The 12,987-nt window shown below is 35.2% G+C and overlaps 2 protein-coding genes across 3 annotated transcripts; both read right to left on the reverse strand.

The window, feature by feature from the left end:
- Nucleotides 1-686: 686 nt before the first annotated feature.
- Nucleotides 687-3,845, reverse strand: LOC117637462 (probable WRKY transcription factor 21). The gene is made up of 3 exons (XM_034372354.1): nt 2,429-3,845; nt 2,164-2,289; nt 687-1,177 (listed from the first exon to the last, which is right to left on the reverse strand). Exons 1-3 carry the CDS (start codon nt 3,223-3,225, stop codon nt 1,033-1,035), a joined length of 1,068 nt encoding a protein of 355 aa, XP_034228245.1. The 5' UTR covers nt 3,226-3,845; the 3' UTR covers nt 687-1,032.
- Nucleotides 3,846-8,613: 4,768 nt separating this feature from the next.
- Nucleotides 8,614-11,374, reverse strand: LOC117638254 (signal recognition particle 9 kDa protein). Of its 2 annotated transcripts, XM_034373390.1 has the most exons (4): nt 11,146-11,374; nt 10,708-10,776; nt 9,553-9,646; nt 8,614-8,995 (listed from the first exon to the last, which is right to left on the reverse strand). In XM_034373390.1, exons 1-4 carry the CDS (start codon nt 11,215-11,217, stop codon nt 8,919-8,921), a joined length of 312 nt encoding a protein of 103 aa, XP_034229281.1. In that variant the 5' UTR covers nt 11,218-11,374; the 3' UTR covers nt 8,614-8,918. The 2 variants fall into 2 exon arrangements, with proteins under 2 accessions (XP_034229281.1, XP_034229282.1); XM_034373391.1 differs by lacking the exon at nt 9,553-9,646 and having other exon boundaries at nt 11,146-11,301.
- Nucleotides 11,375-12,987: the final 1,613 nt, after the last annotated feature.

Raw genomic sequence — 12,987 nt, forward strand, 5'->3', positions numbered from 1 at the left:
GAAGAAGACATGCTTAGCTCAGCAACATCAATCATTTCTTTGTGGTACATTGTCTTTTATTCTATAACTTTTTGGTAGCGTACTTGGCCATATGTGATCACTTCTTTATTGCAAGGTCCCAAGAATCCCAACCAAAGCTATCCATGAATGAATGTATACTTCTAGTGGCAGTGTGCCCTTTTTACCAACTTGATTGATTCATAATTCATTCAAATCCCAACAATTAGTAGGCCATTGGGAGGCCAAACAGAATTTTCCTCCCTTTTTTTCTTTCCTTTTTTTGATTAAAGGACGTTTGGAATTGGACCCAAAGAAAACACACTGGATTGGATTCTAATTTCTAATGAAGGAATAATAACATTTCAAAAGATTTTGAATGACTGCCTTTTGTTCCCCCTCATTGGTCACACCTAATCTCTTTTTTCCCTTTTCTTCACAACAACTGAAAGCAACAGTAATTGGCAAGGACAGAAAGCAACAGTAAATGGTAAGGACAATCATATATATTAATATTATTTACTCTCTCTCTCTCTCTTTGTTACTTGGCTTCTAATTCATCCTTCCTTAACTATCTGCCTCAAGCCCACTTCACCCTCTCTCAAATTGCAAAGACCACTTGCCTAAACCACTCATGATTGCACTTTCCACCCAGAAAGTATAAACAACTGCTAAGTACTGCAAACAAGTAAATGAAAACAAGTACCACATGAAAGGCATTTCATTAATTCCAAAAACCCTACATTGTTTAAAGCATTGATTGCCTAAAAAAGGAAGAAAAAAAACATGAAAGAGAGTTCTTAAAGGATGACCCAATTTTACAGACTTCTTTCAGTCCTCCCTGGGGATTCACGCCTGCTTGCCTGAACGCCAAAACGCTTGTAGAGCTAACTCCCCAAAGCCAAAATAACTGCTCTGACTGTATGTCATGCTTGAACCATGCAAAATATGTACAGGAGCATCTCAAGCCGAACATAGATGAGGGTTTGATAAATTGACTGTTGGGCTTGGGCTTGGCGAGGCTCTCCATGAATTTCATGTCGTTGTCGATTGTGATGGTATCCTTGGGTGGTTATGCTCACCTTCATAGGTAACAATAAGCATAGAGGGTTCTTCCAAGCACCTCTCAACATGCTTCCTTGCTGGACAACCTCTCATGCTACTACATTTATAGTATCCCCTGCAAAAGTTAAAAGGAGTTCAACAGTTAATTAAGTACCTAAGAATTTTAAACTTAAAAGTCCATGATCTTCTACAAACATAGTAGTATCGAATAAACTCAAAAGTGCATCAACAAGCATTATTAAATATCACTTAAAGTCATATTCAAAATTTTATTCTTTGAACAAATCTTGACCCCTACATTTGAAAGTGCAAAGTATAGAATAAACTCAAAAGTGCATGCTAGTATCGAACAAACTCAAAAGTGTAGTAGTATTGAATAAAGTTGATGTGCATCAACAAACATTACAATATCAATCACATATCATCCTCAAAATTGATTCTTTGAACAAATCTTGACCATCATTCAACTGTGAGAGTGGATAAAAATTTGAACAAAAGAAAATAGAATCTGACAACCAAACATGCATATTGCAACATGCAGGATTGCTAGGAAACTGAACTTTTTTGGCCACCATCTCTTCTCAGCAACAGATGAACCAGGAGAGTAACTTCAAACCACTTGACACTAGATGTTTTTCTATTGAAGGTCATAATTAGCATACTTGATAAAATCAGTAAATCCCGGGCTATTCCATATTCCCAATGGAGCCTACTAGACATTACATCTAACAAAACAATCCAGTGGCATCAATTTGCAGAATACTAACAACAGATAACCCACAAGATGACTTGCTGATTACCAAAGATATCACAATCCAATTGGTCAATCATACTATCTGATTTTTAAATGGGGGAATGCATGCCTCTACTGTGTATGTGAAGAAGTAAAATAAAACGAGTTAACAACACTGACATTCGCAAAAAATAAATATTCAACCATGCTCATCAACTTATTTTGCATTTCAAGCTAAATTCCCATAACTATCAATAAGATTAACTAAAATACTGCAATTCTGCATATTAGATATAAAACATTGAAACAAAATTTTATGCACCATAATCAATCAAGTTCTCATTTCAAAGTGCAGAAATATATTATACCTAGGGTGAGGAGAACCTTTGATTGGCTTCTGTCCATACTTCCTCCATGAATAATCATCTGGAGGGATATCTGCAAGCTTGTTACTAATAGCAGGCACCTTAATAGATCTTTTCACTCTATGTTTCCTGCCAACAGAACATAATTAACAAAAAGCAGTTAAAAACAAATAGAACTGCTCCTCCATGACATGAAAGAGAAACATTACAAGATATTTGTTGACAAGGTTTAGATGAACCAAGTAGAACATAAGGAGATAAATCCCACCTCTTCTTTGAGCAGTGACATCTACCACTGCTACCACATTTCACACTCCCATCGTCTCCCCTTGCAGAACACTTCCTCTTATGTTGTGAATTCTGATCCGAAGAGAGAGGAGCCCCAATCAAATGGAAGGAATTACCATCAAAGTTAGCCACACTTCCATCAATGCTCAAGGAAGAAATGAAGGATCTTGTAGATGACATCGTAGGTGTGCAGCTAGAGCTATCAAAATTCAGGTTTATGCCACTATTGCTCCTACGGTACATCATTTCTGCTTGGTGTTTCATCTGCTGCTGCTGCTGAAGGAACAACCTCTGCTGTTGCTGTTGCTGTTGTTGCACTTGCTGTTGCTGCTGTTGTTGCTGAAGGAAATGATACTGTGTTGGAGGTGCTTGTTGCGCCGGTTGAAGCGGATTTTTCCCATTAGTGCTTAATTCCAATGATGGGTTTCCCAAACACAAGGAATTTTTAACATTTAAACCCAAATCTTGAACTGGGTTTTCAGGAAAGCTAGACTGAATAAAGTGAGGAGTTTTGGATGGATAGTCTGTAATACAATTGGGATTATCTAGGAGGATTCTTTCAGGAAAAGGAATTTGAAGTTTCTTACGCTTTCTAACTCTTGCATGACCTAAACCAGTATTGAGAAGGGAAACAACTTTTTTGAACTTAGACACGGCCTTCCCAGTTTCCACCATCAAATTCCTATACTGAACTTGATCTTGGGGCTGAGAAAAAAGACTTAGAACTCTATGGCAGCTTTCAACAGCTGCTTTGTTAGCTTCTTCGACGTCCTCCATTTTAGCCCCCAACCAAACTAACAAAAACTAACCCCTATCCTAAATTCTGAAATACCAAAAATTTAACCAAAACACACCATAGAAACCAAAAACTCTGAAAGCCTACTTACGTCATAGGATGTTCAACAATCCACATCAGACAAAAACAAGTACCTAGATAGCCAAAATCCCATTTTTAACCGAACAAGCTACGATTTTTCTATTGAAATTTCTGCAGGAGATCAGAACCAACTGGGTCTAAGAAAATTGATTGATAAAGAGGACAACCCAGATAGAAATCAAGACATTATAACATAGAAATTGACAAAATTTGGAGTGATAGAGCAAGAAAAGAACCAAAGAACAGACCTTGTTGGACTTGGTGCTGTCAAACCCTAGATTCTCAATTCATGCTTTTGAGATTGAAGGGTGTGAATGAGAAGACTTTTGTTTCGCTTGAGAATTCACTCTGCCATAAGAATACAAAGCCCCCATCTTTATTTAATAATATAATCTCTTTCTTTCTAGAGGGAGAAACCCAAAGAATTCAACAGAGAGAGAGAATGAGGGGAGATATAGAAATCAAAAAATTTAATAGGGGAGAGAGATGAGAGAGAGAATAGAGAGGCATTTAAATAAACAGTGAACCAGGAAAGCTCAGAAATAAAATGAAACTGCCGTCTATGTCACAGATTTGAAGGCGGGTCCCACCAAAGACCTTTGTTATTCTCTTTTGGGAAATAGTCTTCTCTACACAGACGTCCACAAAATGTTAAAGTGAGCCTTTGATTTTTCGGTGTACACGATGTTTTTTTCTCTCTCACTTTTGCTTTTACTTTTTCAGATTTGATTTTGTATTGCATGTATAAAACTCCTTCAACCCAATTTCAATTTTTCAACTTTCAAATTTTTTATCCTTCCTGAGAGACCAGACCCACTAATTCAGCTTTAGCTTTTGTAACTTCCAGTTCCAGAAAAAAAACTGTGCGCTTTGTTGAGTTGTCATACGGTTATTAGGTTGTTGAGGTTTGTTCAGAGCTTTGGCCTCTTTGCATGTTTTGCTGCACCTGCACCTGCAGATTTGGATTTTGGGTGTGAAAAAAATGAGGCATACCTCATGAGTCTGCAATTCATTGACACTTGTTTGAACCTACTCACATGCAAAATGTGTCGTGAACAAGTAGTATCAACGGTTAGAAATTACTCGCACTTATACAGCGTAACGACTGTGAATAACATGTATCAACGGTTTAAAATTGATCGCACCTGCATAGCGCAACAAAACTCTATATAACATATAATGTTACTAAGAATCAATATTAATGACCCCCATTATATTTGCTAGATATTGCTATTTGTGCCTCACAAATATCACTCCTCTTATTGTTGCACCACTTTAAGTGTTGAATTTTACCATTTCAAGATCATGAAGTAACGTAGTTTCATGATTCAATTTTAAAGGTACACCAAAAAAGCAAATAGTCAGAGATGAATTAAAACTAAAAAAATCAAAGAATAAAATATAAGAAACATTTTCTTTGGGTCAAATAAGAAACAAATTTATTATAGAAAATAAAAGGCTCAGCCAAAGCTCCTTGTTTTACTTTGCTTTGAAGTCTTTTTTTTTACTCTGTCTGCGCGGCTTATCCCAACGTCCGTCAATAAGTGGGGCCCAAGCACAGTCCAGCACTCGAGAGCATCCAATATAGCCGTTGCCGAAGATGGCCAATCGTACGTCGACACGCGTAAAATTGATCCCTAAAGTCTCACACGTAAACCAATGTGTTGTTTGACTGCCCGACTCTCTCATTTTCTATCTTGCGCCGTGGAAACACTGTTAGTTCGGTGCCTGACACCGCATGGGGTCCACGATCCTAGCACCGTTGACTTTACCCCCTCTCTAATTGGCGTAATCAGCCCACTTCCAATTAATTAATACATATTAAATAAAACACAATTTAATTATTTAATACCTAATTATAGTTTTTTTTTCTTCCTTTCTTTTTATGAACTTTTACATACCTAATTATGATGAATCGTGAAAATGTTTTGATATTATAACGAATGTATCTTATATAATTATTATTCAGTTTAATATGTTTCATATATTCCATGCAATTTTTTCTTATTAATAATGATTCATGTTTTATAATATTGCAATCATGCATATTTGTCATAATTAATGGTGATCATAATGTAATTATTATGATCAAAATTTTAAGCGATATGTTAATAGTGTACCATAATTAGTGATAAGAAAATGTTAAAATATAATACTTAGGTCGGTGCACCTCTTTGTCCCGCTGTGATTAAGTAATATTGATCACATTGCTACAATCGTGACCATTTATTTACTAAATTAAAATTTGAAGATTGTTCATGCAAAAAAAAAAAAAAAATCATATTGGAGATAGTTCGGTCATCCAAATCCTCCTCGTGACAAATATGAAATTCAATATGATTGTTTTTTAAAATAAAAATAAAAATGATCTCTAAATGATGATTTGTACCATAACTAAGTGAGATGTTAATAGTGCACCATAATTAGTTATACTCTCCTCCATATAAGGATAAAGTAATTAGGACTCATACAAATTAGTTGACATCATGAGCATCATTTTCAGACTGCCCTTGAGAGATGAATACATGTTCTATTTGTACTTGAAACCCTAACAATAATGATGTGGTTCTTTCTTATTTTGATGGAAACAATTACAATTGCTTTGATAGATCTGAGGAAACCAACATTCACAGTCCTTTTTGGGTTTTAAATCCTTTTCCCTTTTAAGGAGGAAGACCATATCTCCCGATGATGAAATTTCAACATAAAATGAAGGAAAGAAAAAGCATAAAATCAAATCTTACTAGAGAAAGAAAAACAAGAAGAGTGGACATTTACAACAGGAATTACTAAAATTGTATGTTACATTATCATTTTAATTTCCCTTCGTTGTACTTTCAATTAACCAACCAATTTTCTCTCACTAAATAAAATAAAATAAAAATGGCAACAGTCTTGGTGACTAATGTTGGGGTGACTAAAGACTTTAGTTACCAAAAATGTCTTTTTTGGTAGTGTTAGTTTTTGAGTGCTGCTAAACGAATCCTAAATTAATTGAGTACACCCTATAATATAAGTACACCCTGATATTTTAATTAAAATGTAAAATTAACTAAGTACACCCTATAATATAAGTACACCATAATATTTTAATTAAAATGTAAAATTAACTAAGTACACCCTATAAAACTACTAAAAATACCTCTGGTACACCATAATATTTGTAGCATTATTTTATAGTTGATTTTCAACTTGATTTTTTTAATAGTGTTTATAAATCTTTGACTTTTAATATGGATTTATGCTTCTACTAAAACTGTTGATACTTTTTGTGCAATTCCAACTTCTTGCAATCACCACCTCTTTCGTTAAAAACACAATAGGACAAGCAATCTCTTGATTATGGTTGAATATGGTTAGTAGAGTGTACTTATTAAAATTATATTTGTTTCACAATTCCATATATCCTTTTTGGTCATTTTATATTATGGTAAATCAGTAATTCAATATATACTTTTATAGTATGGTGTACTCAGTTAATTTTAGGGTTCGTTTATTAGCACTCTAGTTTTTCTACATGAAAGTGAAATACACACGAATATTTTATTTTATTAATTTAATTTCTATATAGAATCAAAACATAATTATGAGTAATAAAAAGTAGAAAAAGAAAAGGCGCATCAAAGCATGGTTTTTTTCCTTCACAAAGTGCACGAATTCAAACTTTACAACGTTTTACTTGGAACAATTCAGATTTTTTATGGAACAAAAGGTTAACTTTACCCAAAATGTACGGCCACGAAACACATCAAATCTTTTGCTTTTTTCTCTTATTCTTTATGGTTATCGAGTTTTTTCTTCTCTTTTTTTCATTGGAGCATTAATATTGTTCTCAACAGTTCTGTTTTTCCTTCCGTTGATATGGATTATGGGAGTTTCGTGATCCTCTTTTCCTAATTGTTTACAAAAGAACTAAAATGACGATTGAATTTTCCTTATTTAGCAAGACAATAGTCTAATTGATTGAAAGAAACGAGCATATATTTATGGTTAATTGATTCAACCCACGCATACGTGGGATTGAATTTTTAAAACTATCTTTTAAGGAATCACAAAAGCTTCTTTATTACCCTTTTATTCTTCCTTCTTCCCTTCTCACTCACACTTCTACAACGTAATGATTTCATCAACCCCCCCGCCCCAAGCTTGCATGTTTTCAGGTTAGTGCCTGCATGAGCAAAACCCACATTAAAGAGAGACAGAAAAGACTATTATTATTATTTTTTTAAATGTTTGTGGATGGAAGCAAAGCACAAAATGGTCCTCATTGGAAGGAACCCTGTTCATAAAGATAACATTAATTCACTTTGTCCTCCTCCTAGACATTCTGTCCCAGTGTGACAGTATCCATCTGTCTCTTTAATTTGATTGAAGAATATTTTCCCAAGCTCCAAGTGCTCCGGCTTTATTTTGTTCTCTTATTACAGATACTATCTTTCTTAGGGGCAAATGAAAGGCACAGAGCTTGAGCTCAGCTTCACAAGCTTTTGTGGAACATGGATTTAACACTTTAACCTTTTTTAATGGGCTAACAGGATAAAGTAAAAAAAAAGGCAAAGAGTGTCTTGGGATCTGGTAAGACTGTACGGCTATCATTAGAATGCCAAAGGCAAAAACATTATCTTTGGTTGTCTAGAGAGCTCTTCCTTCTTATATTCACGACAAAAACTTATCTATTTCCGTTTTATTGCCGTAATGTTTCTCTCTCTTTTCTCATATCACATATCAAAAGCGATAAAGAAAACGAGACAATGAAATAGAGATGTGGAAGTGTTTCTCCATATTCATATGCATCTCCAATTTGTTTGTAGATGGAGTAGCCTTGAATTCTTTTTAACATTTGTGGTATTTTTGGAGCAGAAAGTGCGTACGTCTCTTCACAGTAAAGCTTGTCTAGCTTCGTTTGAGCCAAGGAGTTGTGATGTGTTGTTGTGTGGGCTATCTGCTAGCCTAGCATTTGCTGCTGCCAGCCCAGTTTGATTTATTTGGTAACTGGAAATATACTGTGGGCTGCAGTTTTTGCTCCCCCTAGGCTATGATTGAGCATTAAAACCACGAAGGAAAATGCCTCTCTTACCAGTCACGAGCAATGTACATAGTAACATAGCTGACTGCAGTCCCCAGTCAATCATTGAGATCTATATGCCATTTGGATTTTGTCCCAAAATTTTATAACCTAAATCACACAGATCATTGACCCAAAAAATATATTCACACAGATCATTTTATTGAGGCCCAAAACAAAACCCACAAATTAGAAACAAAAAGAGAGCAAAGGAGTCTCAAGGTGATCACATAGTTCAGGCCAGTTATTACCCAATAACGGCCTCTGTTTGTTTGAACTCCTGAGGGAGTCAGTGTTACCACAAATTTATTTTCAACTGTTGAACATGTTGACCAAGATAAAGCAAGTGAACGTCGCCAATAATCCTGGTTTATAAAATGCAATCAAAAGCGAAAATTAGCGAATGAGAATTCAAGACAACTTTTGTAGTTACAAATTTCGTAGTTGTAGAAGATTCATTCAAGTAATAAAATCCCTGGATCCTAACAGATCAATCCAAAAAAATTTCTAACTGTACGCCAACAAAAACTATTGTTTCCTTCCCCTTCCTTTCTTGGTTGGCTGTGCATCCATCTGGTCTTTCCCGGTAACTTCTGCAGGATCCGCTGTGCAAGAGAAAAAAGAAAGAAAGAAAGAAAGAGTTCTAGTTAGAATAATTAGTAAAACTCACATTAAGGTCAAACTGGAAGCTATACATAAAACACTACAGCACCATAACAGATGCTCCAAAGGGGGGTCCATAGGGAGCCCCAAATAGCAGCTTAAGAAAGGCAATGCTGCTTCAACCATTGTATCATTCCAGAACATTAATTCTCTAGACTCCATGCAGAAAATAACTTCTCCATTACATTTCACATGCCATTTGAAACAAGCTTTTTAGCTTCTCCAAAGGTCCTACGTATTAGTGAAAGGTGCCTAGGTGCCTACCCCTTGAAGGACCTTTCGTAAAAGGCCACTCAAGTTCAAACACATAGCAAGTAATCTAACTTCTTAGTCTTTGGTATATTGGATTGGGCCCTACAGTTGTAGGACCAAGTGAAAAGGGCACATAGCAAGTAATCTAACTGGATTTAAACTAATATGAATACACAATGAAATACTTCATCCATGTTCCAGAAGAAATATTAAAAAGTTTAAGATTAGGCTTGGATAAAGATAATACCTCCTGGACCCCTGGACATCAAAGTGAAGAATACATTGTTAAGTTTTTCCATCTTCTTTGCATCCTGTGCCTGATCTGTTTTAAATTTCAGACACTGCAAAATGCAAAAAGGATCAATCACATGAGTAAAACAGGCAAATGTTGATGATGATATCAATGATACGGAACAGTCTTCTTGTATCTAAAAACTTCAGTTTACAGAAAACACCCAAGTTTCTAGTAAGCCACAAAAAGATGCTTCAATCCAGGTTTCCAAATAGAACTACAGGGCTTTAGTCTGTGTTCTACATATACTCCATATTCCGAAAATGCACAAAGAACAGTGCAATCATGTCAAATTCAGCCAGATGCCTCATCTGACTTATTGCACCAGCTTTCCGTGATTAGGATTTCTCCACCCCAAAAAGTAGAGTAAAAAATATGGGAAGACAGAAGAAAAAGGAAACACATTGCTTTATGCAACTAAAAGAATCACCATGACAAATCCCCATATTCCAAGTAATGGCATTCTCAGATTCAATTTGGGAACAATTTGGCATGAAATTGGGTCCTTCAAATGCATACTTTTTATTATATTCGATGAAGTTTTCCTACTTAGGTCAGTTCGAGTATCATTTCATGTGCTCAACAGTGAAGAAAACACAAGACAACAGTTTGGAATGGATTAGGTGACATTAAGAGATTTGTGTAATAATAATAAAAAGAGGCGAAGGAACTTAGCATCTAAATCAAAGAAAGGGGTGATAAGTGTACTCCTGCCACATCACTACCCAAAGAAAAAAAAAAGTCTAAACAATTTTAATAAAAAAGCCACCAGAATATGATATATTTACATTATTGATCAAAATATAACATTTTAAGAAATAAGTCCACAGGTTCTCTTAATCTGTCACTAGAAAGAGCATTAACAGTACAAAACTGAGAATACTTAACATGACAGGCTACTTGTTTCCTATACCTTTCTGAACTGCGGTAATTAAACTCAATTTTTAACAAACGAAAGTTTATTGAAGTTCCTACACAATGAATAGGGTTACACAGAAGTACTAAATTAATGTTTTTCTCATGAAGTGAAATCAATAATAATCTCAGCTCAGCCAGCTCTGATTACCCAGATAAGTTAATACACAGTAGTAAAAGGAAATAAATTAGTACCTCTTTATTATCAGTGACTTTGAGAACCAATTTCCCATCGCAATGCCTGTACTTCATCACATATCGCGTCTACATCAACAAAATAGATCCATCAGAATGATTAGAAATCGTTAAATCCCAGTCAAATAAATAATTCAGACCAATTAATCCTTTGTTTGGAAGGTATTTAAAACAATTAATTCTTTGTTGCGAAAACATAAGAACACAAAATCAACCAGACTATTGAAGATTAGGATTTTCATGCACTGGAAGACTGGAACCAAGAAAGAAAATAAATCATCCAGTCCACTAGAGCACTGTGCCTAACGAAAATTTTTACTCGCTCTTGCTTGTAGGGAGCGCTTGTTAAACACATATTTAAAAACTATGCAATTCTACTCGTTTTTCTTTGATTTTCTGGGAAGACAAACAGAGAATATGAAAAAGAAAGTTACGTACAGATTCGGGATCGGCACGGAAAAGCTGTACGGATCGGTCGACGAATTCATCCCAGGAAGTTATATAAACCATTGTTAGGGTTTAGGGTAAAAAGCTGCGTTTTCAGAGAGAATGAGGAGAAATTCAAGGAGTAGAAGGAATAAAACAGAATTTTGGGGAAGGGGGTTTTAAATGTGTTCAGTGCAGGCAAGCTCGGTTTAGTGTTTATTTACGATTGGGCCTTGGGTTTCACTGAAAGTCGGGTTGGCTATTTGGGCCTTGGCGAGCTCGGTTATAGCATCAAACGTTCACGAGCGTCGTAATAGCATTAGTCGTTCACGTGGGGCGTTAATTGTTCATGTGCTTCGAAATAGCATCAGTCGTTCACGTGTGTTGAAAATCACAATAATAATTCTCTTACAATAATATGAAAAACAAAATTAGTACATAATAACTATTTTGTAGTATAAATAACAGATTGAATTGACAAACAAAAATAATATTACTAATACATAATAGTGTATAAACTTGAAAAATTGGTAATAGATTAGGGAGTTCTATATAGCTAACCCTAAACAAAAGAACAATTTTACTAATGTTAGTCTTAGGCAATAATTTGTCTGATTTGTAAACTCAAATATGAAGGCAGCCCAAACCAAAAAAAAAAACCAATAAAAACGAAAACGTCACAACACTAGAAGTAGAAGAAGAAGCAAAACATTATTAGATGCAAGCATAAGAGGGTTCTTCTTGCCAAAGGTGCAAGGCACTTGCTGATAATACAAATAAAAATAGTGATTAATATTGCTTAATGGCCCTCATTTATGCTTTTCCTTTTCAAACTATTTGTGTCTTTTTAAAAATCTTTTCATCCATTTTGTCTAATCTAAGAAGCTATATATGCTGTAAAGAAGCATGACTTGAGCACATTCAATTGTTTTAGAGTCGACGTAACTTGGGTGCAATCAAGTTTAATATGGAATACATTCGCTTTTATAAGTTATATTCCACAACATAGAAGAATAATACTCCGAGTTCGTGGTTCCCTCAAATTGCCTGCAATATTGGAAGGGAAGGAATATAAATGTCTACTGAAAAACAGAAGCAAATACACTTGAATCCGACAGAAAATAGCAAATCTTGTTTAACATGACGATTTTTAAGCTGTTGCGACGTTTTTTGTTCTCTAGCGGCGGTTTACATATCTTTCGTGACGAAAATATTCGAATAAAACCGTCTCTAGGCGCCGCACATAATAGTTTTAGCTGCGAGAAAGAAACCGTCGCTAAAACTGGAGAGGAAAATAAAATTCGCCTCCCATACCCGTTCAGGGTTTAGGGTTCAGGGTTTATGGCCAATCCTTCTGCTGTGACACAGATCTCGGATGTTTTCAGGTACCCTTCAATTCTTTCACGTACCTTTAAACATAAAAACAAAAAACAAAAAACAAAAAACAAATCAATAGTTTCTTAAATCCCCAATCACCCATTTATCACAACTTGGAATTATCTTCTAATGCTGCGTTTGTATTTCCTTGTGTTTAGATATTGCAGGCCTATATATGCCTACTCTGAAGGGAACACTTCTTTCTCAAAAAACCACCAGTCATTTCACCATGAAAAATCCCCAGATTCCAAGTAATAGCATTCTCAAATTCAATTTGGGCACAATTTGGTATGAAAGGGTCCTTCACTGGCTATTGTATTATGTTCAAAGAAGTTTTCTTATATAAAATAATTTGCGTATCACTTGATGTGCTAAACAGTGACGAGAAAACAAGACAGTCTGAAATGGATTAGGTGACTAACAGATTTTTGTAACCTAAAAAACAGGGACGAAGGAACTTAGCATCCAAGTCAAACA

This window comes from Prunus dulcis, chromosome 8 (assembly GCF_902201215.1).
Source record: "Prunus dulcis chromosome 8, ALMONDv2, whole genome shotgun sequence".
Lineage (NCBI taxonomy): Eukaryota > Viridiplantae > Streptophyta > Magnoliopsida > Rosales > Rosaceae > Prunus > Prunus dulcis.